Source organism: Schistocerca nitens, chromosome 9, assembly GCF_023898315.1.
Source record: "Schistocerca nitens isolate TAMUIC-IGC-003100 chromosome 9, iqSchNite1.1, whole genome shotgun sequence".
In the NCBI taxonomy this organism is placed as follows: Eukaryota; Metazoa; Arthropoda; class Insecta; order Orthoptera; family Acrididae; genus Schistocerca; species Schistocerca nitens.
This window is the reverse complement of record NC_064622.1, coordinates 373,967,395-373,982,010: the sequence shown is the minus strand read 5'-3', so window position 1 is coordinate 373,982,010 and position 14,616 is coordinate 373,967,395. Positions and strand designations below refer to the sequence as shown.

The following is a 14,616-nucleotide window of genomic DNA, read 5'->3' as shown; positions in this document are numbered from 1 at the left end:
TCTCGGTCCGGCACACAGTTTTAATCTGCCAGGAAGTTTGTTTTATCCGTTACTGAAAGTGTAGTACAGCTACTGGTTGTTGCCTCAGAGGCCTTCAACGACTCTATGGAAACGCTCTATGAATATCCATTTCACGCAAGAGTGCTACCAGATAATTCGTATCTTTTAGTGGGTAGGTACTACACTCCTGGAAATGGAAAAAAGAACACATCGACACCGGTGTGTCAGACCCACCATACTTGCTCCGGACACTGCGAGAGGGCTGTACAAGCAATGATCACACGCACGGCACAGCGGACACACCAGGAACCGCGGTGTTGGCCGTCGAATGGCGCTAGCTGCGCAGCATTTGTGCACCGCCGCCGTCAGTGTCAGCCAGTTTGCCGTGGCATACGGAGCTCCATCGCAGTCTTTAACACTGGTAGCATGCCGCGACAGCGTGGACGTGAACCGTATGTGCAGTTGACGGACTTTGAGCGAGGGCGTATAGTGGGCATGCGGGAGGCCGGGTGGACGTACCGCCGAATTGCTCAACACGTGGGGCGTGAGGTCTCCACAGTACATCGATGTTGTCGCCAGTGGTCGGCGGAAGGTGCACGTGCCCGTCGACCTGGGACCGGACCGCAGCGACGCACGGATGCACGCCAAGACCGTAGGATCCTACGCAGTGCCGTAGGGGACCGCACCGCCACTTCCCAGCAAATTAGGGACACTGTTGCTCCTGGGGTATCGGCGAGGACCATTCGCAACCGTCTCCATGAAGCTGGGCTACGGTCCCGCACACTGTTAGGCCGTATTCCGCTCACGCCCCAACATCGTGCAGCCCGCCTCCAGTGGTGTCGCGACAGGCGTGAATGGAGGGACGAATGGAGACGTGTCGTCTTCAGCGATGAGAGTCGCTTCTGCCTTGGTGCCAATGATGGTCGTATGCGTGTTTGGCGCCGTGCAGGTGAGCGCCACAATCAGGACTGCATACGACCGAGGCACACAGGGCCAACACCCGGCATCATGGTGTGGGGAGCGATCTCCTACACTGGCCGTACACCACTGGTGATCGTCGAGGGGACACTGAATAGTGCACGGTACATCCAAACCGTCATCGAACCCGTCGTTCTACCATTCCTAGACCGGCAAGGGAACTTGCTGTTCCAACAGGACAATGCACGTCCGCATGTATCCCGTGCCACCCAACGTGCTCTAGAAGGTGTAAGTCAACTACCCTGGCCAGCAAGATCTCCGGATCTGTCCCCCATTGAGCATGTTTGGGACTGGATGAAGCGTCGTCTCACGCGGTCTGCACGTCCAGCACGAACGCTGGTCCAACTGAGGCGCCAGGTGGAAATGGTATGGCAAGCCGTTCCACAGGACTACATCCAGCATCTCTACGATCGTCTCCATGGGAGAATAGCAGCCTGCATTGCTGCGAAAGGTGGATATACACTGTACTAGTGCCGACATTGTGCATGCTCTGTTGCCTGTGTCTATGTGCCTGTGGTTCTGTCAGTGTGATCATGTGATGTATCTGACCCCAGGAATGTGTCAATAAAGTTTCTGTGGTGTCACCGCTAGACACCACACTTGCTAGGTGGTAACTTAAATCGGCCGCGGTCCTGTAGTACATGTCGGACCCGCGTGTCGCCACTGTGTAATCGCAAACCTAGCGCCACCACATGGCAGGTCACAAGACACGGACATGACCTCGCCCCAGTTGTACGGACGACATAGCTTGCACCAGACGTACGAAGCTTTCCTCTCATTTGCCGAGAGACAGATAGAATAGCCTTCAGCTTAGTCCATAGCTACTACCTAGCAAGGCGCCATTTGTATCAGTGCTTATAGCTTACTACTATTCAAGAGATGTATTCCAACAAGAGAATAAAAGTTAAGTAACATCTACGTACTTTTCTTCTTATTCATTAATAAGTCTCATGTTCCAGAACTTCAAGCCCGTCTGCGTTAGTTTAGCGTGCACCTAGCTACCTCATTGTGTCTATGCTGTATGAGGTAGACACAACAGTTTCCCCTTCCTGGGACAATGAATTCACGGTGTTCTTATTTCAATTTCCAGGAGTGTATATTAATGGAGAGTTTCTCCACTTGTTTAGCAGTGAATGAATGCCTGTAATTTTGCAACACATTGTGCATACTGATGCTGGATGACGTTTCGGCAGAGTGTGACGCCATCTTCAGCGGTGTGTGACTGCACGACGACGCCGGCAGCGGGGCTGTCAACAACGCAGGCGCTGCTCGTGGAGACGGGGGCTACGGCGATGCTGATACTCCTGTGCCACGGCTCGTGGGACGCGCGCAATTGCCACAACTCGGACTCCACGCCGCTCAAGTTCGGCTCCTACATCACCGGCATCTCCATCGCCGCGGTGAGTCCAGCACAGAGACTGCTGCTGTTTCCACTCTTGTGGCACCAGTTGCGTGTTTACTGGTCGCCGTAAACTAAAGCTGGCGTAGCTTGCTGTTTATGCCGAAATCAAGTTCATACTCTGAGATATAGACTGAGGTGACAAAAGTCATGGGATAGTGGTACAGACATATACAGACGGCGGTAGCATAGCTTACACAAGGTATCAAAGGGCATTGTATTGGAGGCGATGTCATTTGTACTCTGATGATTCGTGTGAAAAGGTTTCCTATGTGGTGATGACCGCACGATGGGAATTAAGACTTCTAACGCAAAATGGTAGTTGTAGATCGACGCATGAGACCTCCCATTCCGAAAATCACTAGAGCATTCAGTATTCTGAGATCCACAGTGTCAAGAGTGGGCCGAGAATATCAGGCACTATCTCTCACCATGGAAAACGTAGTGACTGAAGGTCTTCACTTAACGACCGAGAGCACCGGTGTTTACGTAAAGTTGTCCGTGATAACAGACAAACCAGATGGCCGCCCATCCCCCTCCCCCGCAGAAATCAATCTCGGACGTACGATGAACGTATCCTTCTGACAGTACGGCGAAATCTGGCATAATGGGCTATGGCAGCAGACGATCGACGCGAATGTCTTAGTTAATAGCTGGGCTCGTGACCATATACGTTGGACTGGAAAACCGTGGACTGGTCAGGTGAGACCCGATTTCACTTGGTAAGAGCTGATGGTAGGGTTCGAGTGTGACGCAGATCCCAAAATGCCATGGACCCAAGTTGTCAACGAGGCACTGTGCAATATGGTGGTGACTCCATAATGGTGCGAGCTGTGTTTACTTGGAATGGACTGGGTCCTCTGGTCCATTTGAACCGATCATTGACTGTAAATGATTATGTGTGGATATCTGGAGACCATATGCAGCCATTCAGGGACGTCATCTTCCCAAACAAGATCACAATGCACCATGTCAGGGATGACAATTTCGAGCTTTCAAAACAGAAAATGTGAGATAAGGTTGCCCTCAACTACGTACCCTCTGACTCAGAGTTGAAACATTAAAGTTTTGGCTGGTTTCGTTGTCTAGGGGCTGCGATACGCAGTTGCCGCATGGCTGCGGTACGTAGTTGCCGCATTACGGGCCAAATACTGCTGAATACAGTATACGATAAGAATACATACATGAATCGAATGGTCGAAGGTTTCTATCACTCGACAATTGGGAATTATGAATGTAACATATAAATTTGTAAATGAAAGATTGCAATTAAATAAGATCTGCAGGTACTATATTAACGACTTAAAATGATGAGTACGACAATAGAAGTACTTTTGAGAATGCAGTATATTTCTGCAAAACACTTATTGGTGTCGAAGGTCCAGCAATTAAATAAAATATAAGTTGAATAACAGAGAAACAATAAATTCCTTTTTTTTTTTTCATCAGTCTACTGACTGGTTTGATGCGGCCCGCCACGAATTCCTTTCCTGTGCTAACCTCTTCATCTCAGAGTAGCACTTGCAACCTACGTCCTCAATTATTTGCTTGACGTATTCCAATCTCTGTCTTCCTCTACAGTTTTTGCCCTCTACAGCTCCCTCTAGTACCATGGAAGTCATTCCCTCATGTCTTAGCAGATGTCCTATCATCCTGTCCCTTCTCCTTATCAGTGTTTTCCACATATTCCTTTCCTCTCCGATTCTGCGTAGAACCTCCTCATTCCTTCCCTTATCAGTCCACCTAATTTTCAACATTCGTCTATAGCACCACATCTCAAATGCTTCGATTCTCTTCTTCCTCAAATTAAGGCCGGTATTTGATATTAGTAGACTTCTCTTGGCCAGAAAGGCCTTTTTTTGCCATAGCGAGTCTGCTTTTGATGTCCTCCTTGCTCCGTCCGTCATTGGTTATTTTACTGCCTAGGTAGCAGAATTCCTTAACTTCATTGACTTCGTGACCATCAATCCTGATAAGTTTCTCGCTGTTCTCATTTCTACTACTTCTCATTACCTTCGTCTTTCTCCGATTTACTCTCGAACCATACTGTGTACTCATTAGACTGTTCATTCCGTTCAGCAGATCATTTAATTCTTCTTCACTTTCACTCAGGATAGCAATGTCATCAGCGAATCGTATCATTGATATCCTTTCACCTTGTATTTTAATTCCACTCCTGAACCTTTCTTTTATTTCCATCATTGCTTCCTCGATGTGCAGATTGAAGAGTAGGAGCGAAAGGCTACAGCCTTGTCTTACACCCTTCTTAATACGAGCACTTCGTTCTTGATCGTCCACTCTTATTATTCCACTGTTATTATTCCCTCTTGGTTGACCCGTCTCTCCCTATAGCTTACCCCTACTTTTTTCAGAATCTCGAACAGCTTGCACCTACAGCACGTAATTAGTTGTGAACAACAACAACACAGCTCTAAACTTCACTGTAGAAGCTACGGAAATCTCACAAGTGCACAAGTCGGCACTCCAAAGTGTTTCTATCTGCCGCGGCCACGCGCAAACTGCTCCACTGTTCAATTGCTTCTCGTGTCCTGTGCCGTACTGTTCCGAACTGCCAGAACTCTCCCTCTGCCAGAACTACCGCGTGTCCTGCCCGGAAACGATGCTCCTCCCCAACCTCCATACGTCTCTCTTAGCAACGACCGCTGTGATTGGCTACAGCGCTCCCTCCATGTCTCCAGGCCAACGTGCACTCACAAACATATTGAAACACATACCAAATACTGGAGTTACATTTAAATAACTTGAAATTAAATAAATATTCCTACGGCTGGACCATAAACACGCTCTAACACAATTATTAAATACATAAACAAATTAAATAAACATATATCAAAGGAATAGCAACAAAATGTAGGCCAGCAGCCTAATGTCTCTGTGCTTTCTAAAACACAGGAAATATTTAACCAATTTCTTCATGAATAATATATATCGGATATAAAAAAGACATAGATGAATAAATATATTTATAAGCGTGCTGCTACCGTTTTTTCCTGTAACTGTGTAGTACCTATGGCTGACGCGATCGATGGCCTGTGTGGCCGTGCAGTTCTAGGCACTTCAGTCTGGAACCGCGTGACTGCTACGGTCCCAGGTTCGAATCCTGCCTCGGGCATGGATGTGTGTGATGTCCTTAGGTTAGCTAGGTTTAAGTAGTTCTAAGTTCTAGGGGACTGATGACCATAGATGTTAAGTCCCACAGTGCTCAGAGCCATTTGACGCGATCGATAGTAATCAGCTACTTTGACCTCCAATAACTCATGTACTATTTAAGTTACATGCCTGTAATTCATACCAATTTAGGTTTAAACTAATACCTTTCTAAATACACGGCGATCGACAAACTCGGATGAAGCGTTTATATTTTGGAAATTCGTTGCTGGGTGTTACTCGTATAATTTACTGTCAGATACTCACCTTTAAACTAATAAAGATGTTGAAAATCTGGTTACACCGTCAGAATCGTCGTGCAAATAACAGTAATGTACATGTTTCTTTTTGAGGTACCATGATTCATCTGGCTACTATTAATTTCTATACGAACTGTGAAATGTCTGCCATGATGGTTTCCCAAAGCCCGCCATCTTTGGCACTCCTGGCGTGTCCCCTTCATCGACACAGTGTCACTATGGAATTCCCAGCCACGCGGCCGATGGACCACGTGGTCCGGCCGTTGTGCGGCATCACGTGGTTGCCAACGAGCCGCGGCTTGCCCAGCTGCCCGAGCGGTGGCCGCCAACTCTGAACTTAGAATATGTCCAGGGCGCCGCAACTCGTCCGTTACCTCACACAATGCACCACGTAAGCAAGCCGCAATTGTTCGCGATTGGTTTGAAGAACATTCTGGACGACTGGAGCGAATGATTTGTCACCCACCGAAAATTTTTGGAACATAATCGAGATGTCAGATTGTGTACAAATCTTGCAACGCAACAATTTCGCTATTATGGATGTCTGTAGAGGCAGAATGGCTCAATATTTCTGCAGGAGGCTTCCAACGCCTTTTTGAGTCCATGCCACTTCCAGCTGTTGATGCAAATGGAGGTACGAAACGATATTAGGACGTATTCTGTGACTTTTGTCACCTCAGGGTAATCTTATCTCTAATACCGCTGAAATACAATAATTTGTTACACAATGTCCCTGCCATGTTTGAACATAATGTCTAATGTGATTAGTTTTCCCACTGGCCTTACGTCCAACTAAATGTACAGGAGAGGCATTACGTGAAGGACTGCAACGGTTACTGACGATTTTACCCTTCCAAAAGTCACCTGTTGAACGATGGTATGGTGGGTGGCATGATCCATGGTTAATTCCCTGTTGCTGTTTCAAGGCACTGCTCCCCACTATGGCGGTCTAGATGCCATAACTGCCACCCACGGCAAATAGTTGTCTGTCCAGTGCATCTCGAAGCCAGGTTACTATGGATCATTATTTTCAAAGTATGTTTGGTCACGTAATGGCCGTGTCTCATGTTCTTTCGTTGCCTTTGGAAACACTAAATTTTGAGACAAAAGTGTACTAAATGCAAACCGAACTCTGTTTGATGCACTGATAAGATACATCTGGTTAAGTTCCTTCTTTGACAGTTATTATTTAAAAATTTCTTGATTGCTTTAAATTATTTCATGAGAATACTGAGATGGAACTGCCAACAATGTCACAAGTGGTTCTTTCCTCATCTGCAATGTTGTTGATAATGGTAACTGTATTGACACTGACGATCATCCTCCAAATGTGTATTAATAATATCACTAACGCTCCTCCTTCCATCTTCTGAGTGAAATGATCCTGCAGCAAAGGTCACTGGTACAGTGACACGGTTATCCTGCAGACAGTATGCGATCAATGCTGGTGGTGTTACTGTTGTTCAGTTAAATTAATTACTGTGTTATCCATTTAAAAATCAGTCATATCTGAACCAAATCTCTTAATTTGTAAAAATGCCAGAATAAAACCTATACCTTTTGCAGATATTTCAGACTAAGTTAAGAATTCTTGGCCGTAGTAGCTATTAGAAATTATTATTATTATTATTGTAAAAAATTTTGGCGAATAATAATTAGATTTACAGTGACTGTCACAGCATCTTCATAGTAGTTTGCTTAGTATGCTTTGTCACATCTTGGTGATATTGTACTCCTTACGCTTCTTACTGTCGTCGCAGGGTCCTTTCACTGGAGCCAGCATGAACCCCGCCAGGACACTCGCCCCAGCGCTCTGGAAGGGTGTTTGGGAATGCCACTGGGTACGTCTCCCGAGAATTTTATGCAATCATGTAACAGTGAAACTGACATCTATATATGTTGTATGAAGGTTGCAAAGAAATTTTTGTCACATGCAATAAAAGGGATTTGTTGTGCAGTGTGAAGGACGATTTTGCAATGAGTGACATCATTCGCAGTGGGGTGACTTTGCTTAACCTCTGTTTCCATGAATGTGTTAATTCAGGCACCATGACTTTTTATGTACTAATGTTAGGAAAATTATTTCGTTGCGAATGTGCTGCATGTATTCAGTTTTTACCTTACTGCGATGCTTTAGCCTATGTGTGAATATACTCATAATCGACAGATATTCTACAAATTGCCAGAAATGCATTTATAGATTTTATGTAATTGTTGTTTTGTGTTAAAATGTGGGCTCAGATGTTGTTCATTTTCGGAAAAGAATGTTACTTATTAGTCTCCATTGCCATCCCCTTAAAAAAAATCCCAATTCGATATTAAGACATTTTTGACAGGATGTTTTCTAAGCAAGGAAATACTTCTCTAACACGGTCTTCAGGTTAGCTTTTAGCGCTCTGATGTGTTCTTAATCTATAATTCTAAAACGAGTGTGCTTTAAGGATTTCTTTATTTTTGGGAACAGAGAAAAGTTACATGGGGCCACGTATGGCGAATATGGAGGCTGGAGCGTCATTAAAAACTCACGTCCAATCTACGAAGGTTGAATAGGTAGATTAACGTAGTGAAAAACACAAGAAAACAGTTTTATGCATATTGCTCCACGCAAACAGTGAACTTGTACGTAATATGTAATCTTTACTGCACGTTCGACCTTTTGGGAAGAACTCATGTTGCTCTACACCATTAGAATTGAAGAATACAGTGAGAATAGCCTTGACGTAGCACCGCACTTGTCGAGCTTTCCATTGTCTTGGCGATTTAGGACAACTGGAACGATTGAGCACTAGTTTCGATGCCACATCCGCAAAATCATGTTTTATCATCTGTTACGAAGTTCTGTATTGTTTTTGACTTCATGTAGTAACTTCTTAGCAACTTGCGTTCGCCACTGTTTTTGTTCAAAATTCAAAAATTCAAAAAACATCCGAAAATGTTCCATGAAATGACTCAAATCAGTGTGTCCTTATCGGGGGCTGTGATAATTACTCGGCATTCGTTCATAATCATTTCTTCCACTGTTTCCATGATTTTCTGGGGCGTACAAGATGCTGGTCATCATCATCTTCCGCATGGCCTTCTTAGGAACACATATGCCACTTTTAAACCCACCTTTCAGTCGTATAAGATCGACATAAAATAATGTTTATAAGACTTCGCTGCATTTTATTCCGTACTTAAAGAAATATTTGACACAATTTTCTGATCCATTTTGATACCAAATGAAGAAAGTGAAAATGTAACATTTTTCACAGCAGACAACAGACTAAATATCCGATATGGCTAACACTGTACAGATACTTTGCAGACATTTTTTGTAAACAAAAACGAAAAAATCACGCGCTCCGGACTAATAAAACGTGCGAAATTACAAAATCCCTTACTTTTTGAACAAGCCTTATATACAGACTTGGTGTACGTCTGTGTATTTGCAGTGTAAATTTATGAGAACTTTGGAATTTATATAATGCAAGTTTCTGATTGACATTTCTTGCCAAATAATATTACCACAGGTGGTACTTTGAAGGGTATTGACATTGCGAATCAAATAAATTTTTTCCCTTTCTCGACGCTGTCCAAGCAATGTGCCATCTAATGAATATGTATGGTAGAAAGAATATTCTCAAGGTATGTGATGATGTAATACGAAACAGACTTCTGCCGTAGCGGTAGTGGTCCAGTTGTAACTTACGAATGGTCTGAAGTATTGCATGAGTGACATACAAGTCAGCTTTCTCGTGTTGCGAGTAAAATTCTATTGAAGAAATTTGGTATTTGAACCCAATCCCTTGCAACGGATTGCCACAGGGTATACTGTGATTGTTAAATCATTCGTCACTGTCCAACACTGTCGCTCTTTACACCATCTCAAGCGCAGCTTACCACTGACTACGGAAATTTATGGGTAATGAGGAGGTGCTCGAGGCAATTTATACTGACGGGTCAGTCTCTCGTGACATCTGGTGGCCAATTACGCATTACACAGAGTTGACCAGATGCTTTTCATCCAATAGTGTACATTGGTGGCTGTAGGATCATTCTGTAGTCCGTATGTTCTATAAACTTTCTCGGCAGCCTGTCAAGAGAAGAGAGTCTACTTTTCTCCAAGGATTTTCATTTGATTTCCGAGTATTTCCGTAATACTCGGGTATTGTTACAAATCTAGGAGTTGAATTGCTTCGTTGTTTTCATACGATCGGACTTGAGTGGATCCCATCCATTCGAGCAGTACTCAAGAAAGGGTCTGACAAGTGTTTTGTACACGTGAGCCATTATACATGAGCTACAATTTCTCAGACTTCTCCCAATAAACTAAAGTCGAACTTACTACAACCTACCTTACATGCTAGTACTGATTCATACCCCTCAGGAATGCTACGCTCAGATATTTTTACTGATGGGTCAATGTATATTGGGAATTACCGAGAGAGACAGGTAAATAAGCAGATGGATTAGGGAACAAGTAGGAGTGGAAGATACAGTTACACATGTACGTGATAAAAATTAAATGTTGTAAGGAGAGCGGGTGGTAGATGGTAGGTGGACGTAGTTCTTTGCAGAATTTCAAGAGATAAGGTGTCCCAATGGAAGACTGGTGGAGCAAATTATGAAAACATGCAGAATTAGGAGGCTACATACAGAGGTTGGACAAATATGTGGAAATACCCTTAGAAATGCATGCTTTGATACGAATGTAGATAGTAGGCGAGCCTGGAGGTTGCGCTATTGCATTTGGACACGAACACCGCCTCTGCAATGGTTGCAATACATTGCATGTGTCACTCGTGGTCGGAACGACGTTCTGTGTACTTGAGAGTGCATTATTTCGGAGCTATGTCAATTCGATCATGGGCAAACAGCTGGTGTTCGTATCGTGAGTGCTTTCGTAGCTAGCCGGCCGTGGTGGCCGAGCGGTTCTAGGCGCTTCAGTCCGGAACTGCGCGCTACTGCTACTGTCGCAGGTTCGAATCCTGCCTCGGGCATTGATGTGTCTGATGTCCTTAGGTTAGTTAGGTTTAAGTAGTTCTAAGTTCTAGGGGACTGATGACCTCAGATGATATAATCCTTATACCGCATACAGGAAAGCAGAAAATCATCTGCCGAAACACAACATGGACAAAAGTGTGTACTTAGTGACCGAAACAGATGTTCATTGAAGAGGATCGTGACCATGGTAAGGGGAAGAGGGCTGCAAAAGTAGATGTAGAGCTAAATGTCACATTTGCAAGTCCCACCAGCACCAAAACAGTATGAAGGGAGTTTCGCAACTAGAGAATTTCACGGCGATCCGGGATGGCAAAACACTAAAGTGTGATGAACAAGCTAGTTACCGGAAAACTTGGTGCTGAAGTTATAAGACTTGGACTATGAAGCAGTGAGAAAAAAAATCATTTAGTCGAATGAGCCTTGCTTCAGACTGTCTCCAGCTTCTCTGAGTTTATGTCAAAAGAGAGAAACTCGCTTCGTGGTTCTACATGGTACCTATAGTTCCTCTGCAAGGTTGTGCTACTGCCAATGATTATGTTAGCAGTTTGGCTGATCAGGTCGATCCCATGGTACAATGTTCTCCAATGATGATGCTGTGCTCCCAGTCCACACAGATCGTATCGTTCAGGACCGGTGTTTTGAACAAAGGGATGAACTGTCTCATCTAGCTATGCCATTATAGCCACCAGATCACGGTATTAAAAGGTGACGACATTTTCCACTTTTGCGTATTAATTTTATTTGCTCACATCTAGTTTCAGCAGTCTAGGTCATATCCAAGCTGTCAAACCAGCAAGACAGCGTTTATGTTCCACTAATAGAAAACGCAGAACAGACACCTAAGGCACAAATTGCAGTACCATAAAAACACTTGCAAATGGCCTGCAAGCTGAAAACTAGTTGGCGTCAAATAAAATTAAAACAGCAAAAGTTAAAAATGACATCTTCCTTTAATAAATTGATTACTGTGGCTCCTGATATGAAAAAAAAAGATTAGAGTATTATTGAGCATGCACGGAGAATGGTATAAGATTCCCTTGAAGACCACGCATGGTCTGTATTTATCCATTGTGAGACGACTGGAGTTGTTTCAAATGGTAAGGGTTTTCCTACACCACATCAGGCGTGGTAATATGTTGTCTTTTTGGTGTTTCCACATTTTTATCCAACCCCTTTTAGCCGGATATCTTAGTGCATAGAGTTTGTGGATACTGGCTAATGATGAAAGTCTAATAAATGTTCCAGCGAAATAAAAAAAAAAAGAATGATTTTGTAATGAAATGATCGTATGGCATTGTTGACCGGGAGGCCCCTTGCGGGGAAGTTCGGCCGCCGTATCGCAAGTCCTTTTTAGTTGACGCCACTTCGGCGACTTGCACGTCAATGATGATGAAATGATGATGATGAACACACAACACCCAGTCATCACGAGGTAGAGAAAATCTCTGACCCCGCCGGGAATCGAACCCGGGACCCCGTGCGCAGCAAGCGAGAACGCTACCGCAAGACCACGAGCTGCGGACGATTTTGTAATATTTTGGTGTGATAATGCACTCATATCCCTCTCAGAAAATTTTACACTAACCCCGATGGGTAATAACCACCGCAGGCTGGGAAGCACTGCTTTAATAATGTCTAAACCGTAAGTAGTATATGTTGTTAAATGTGTACTGAGTGTGCCTTCTGGTTAAGTCTGCACCACGTGTTTTCGTTGCAAGTGTGGAATGTAGACTCTTCAGCAGTTACTATTCCGTGTGTTTGTGTTGTTCCAAGTGTACTAGATTGTGAGTATCCATTTAAAGAAATAGCTTTAGCCAGCGCTACTCCGTTTGTTGGTAGTGATGTGCATCTACTCGGTGGGCTCTTTAGCAAACTCCACAGCACATGTCTGAGTTGTTGGACGTTTGCTATGTGAAGTGTTTAGCAGGTTATGGACATTGTGTGTTTGTGTTATTGCAGAGGTGGAGCATTAGTATGATAATATGTAAACAAGGTCATTTCAGTAGCCTCTATACGGCATGTTTGTATTGTTGCAGGTGTACTGGGCTGGTCCTTTAGGAGGCTCCGTCCTGGCTACTGTGATGTACATGTCGGTGTTCACAGAGAAGACAACTAGATCAGCTGCCACAGAAGACAACAGCTCTGTAGACAAGTTCAGAGCAGACGTCGACGGCGTGGAGAACATAGAAAAGTTCCCGTTCAGCCAGCTGCCAGAGAACTGTCCTCAGTGTCATCCAGTCCATTCCCGGCCAGAGATTTACAAACAGGCTCTGCCTTGAAGCTGATGCTACACCACTGAAGCCGGAATCTGATACTTACACATTTTATATACCGGTGGCAGTCGTAACAAAATGTGCTGAAGACCTTTAGCTCTGAAATAGCGGTATACGTCTGCAGTGTTGCATTTGAGTGAACTGTTTAGAATAGTTACATGTGCAGTGTTGAATAGGTCGCATGGACATGAAAATAATTCTAAAGATTGAACCTGGAATTGTTTTAGCAGCAGTTATGAGATAACTAAAAACTATCACCATAGCTAACCGATAGTGTGTCTCAAAGACCAGGTATGTGAAAACGCTTGACAGTTGTTTGTTTCAGTGTGCAGCTTTATGGGACCAATGCAGTCAGTTTATTGAGAAGGAGAAACAACAGCATGTGACACTTATCTGTAGAAATGTGGACACTGTGTACAGTGGGACATCCCAATCGTTACTATCGTTGGAATGTGAACGCCATTCGATTTCCATTGCCAAACTATGATTTTACAGACTGAAAAGGGTGGAGAAACAGACTAGTTTCAAAATGAAAAGTAAATTGTCACATGCTTTTTTTTTTTTTTAAAAAAAAGGAAAGAGCTGTGGTGTTGTCAGTATTAGGTAAGTGGACTGAGCGTGAGATCTGCATGTTTGCAGTATGTGGTACATAATGTGGTGAATATAGATTTATACACACAGTAGCTGGTTCTCGCAGCTTTTGTACAGTGCCATGAAATTTACTAGCGAATGGTATGTTTCCACCAAGGACTCGAATACCGAACTTGCAGATTTTATAGGCAACGTCTTTGTGACTGGAGCTAACTCAGAACATATGGTTGTTTCTTGGTCCTAATTTTCCAGTTTTGCACTCCAAACCGGTCTTGGTTTAGAATCTACTGATAATTGTACCATACTGGATCTCTCGTAAGTAGATATTTACGCTCGGAAAAAAATGAAAGATAATATCAGAGATGGGAAAGAATTTACGATTTATCAGTGCTTGTTTAGGAAATATTAGTGTTGAGGGTAGGTGTGTCTAACTCTTGATCATACTTTTCATCCATGAATAAAACTAGCAAGTTAGGAGCTGGCAAACAGTTGTGGGAACGACATATGGAGTCAACAACGCAAACATACAGCTGACACGGCAAATATTAAAAAAATATGTTTGCAGGTTGCAGTCATCAGTACATTTCCAAGAGATCAGCGTGATAGAAGAATTGTATTTACACGCAAGTCTTCAGCCATGCTGTCATGGTCAGCATGCATAGGAGGAGGAGGATGTGTAGTTTGACTCTTATTGGAGAAATGCTCTCGAGAATTTAAAGTTAAACTGGTACTCATGCAGTTCTTTCCTGCAGTTCTTTCCTGTAGTGTCTCCTTCCATACGTTGTTGATCATCTCAGACACACACTCGGTCTATTTGAGCAAATCGGTGATAAACTGTACAGATCCTTCCTGAAACTTACCTTTTTCTTGCTTTCATTCAGCCTCCTGAGAATATCATACCAGTAGCAATACTGAAGAATCTTTCAGAAGGGCTCTTTGTAAGTGTGATTTACACTTGATT

The 14,616-nt window shown here is 43.7% G+C and overlaps 1 protein-coding gene across 1 annotated transcript in view; it reads left to right on the top strand.

Annotated features, from left to right (window-relative positions):
• LOC126204244 (uncharacterized) overlaps positions 1-13,596 on the top strand; it is an 83,021-nt gene extending 69,425 nt beyond the window's left edge. The window contains exons 6-8 of the mRNA XM_049938638.1: positions 2,172-2,378; positions 7,566-7,646; positions 12,828-13,596. Coding sequence (XP_049794595.1) covers positions 2,172-2,378; positions 7,566-7,646; positions 12,828-13,070 — 531 coding nt within the window. The 3' untranslated portion in view covers positions 13,071-13,596. The remainder of the gene's footprint in view (positions 1-2,171; positions 2,379-7,565; positions 7,647-12,827) is intronic.
• The last annotated feature ends 1,020 nt before the right edge of the window (positions 13,597-14,616 follow it).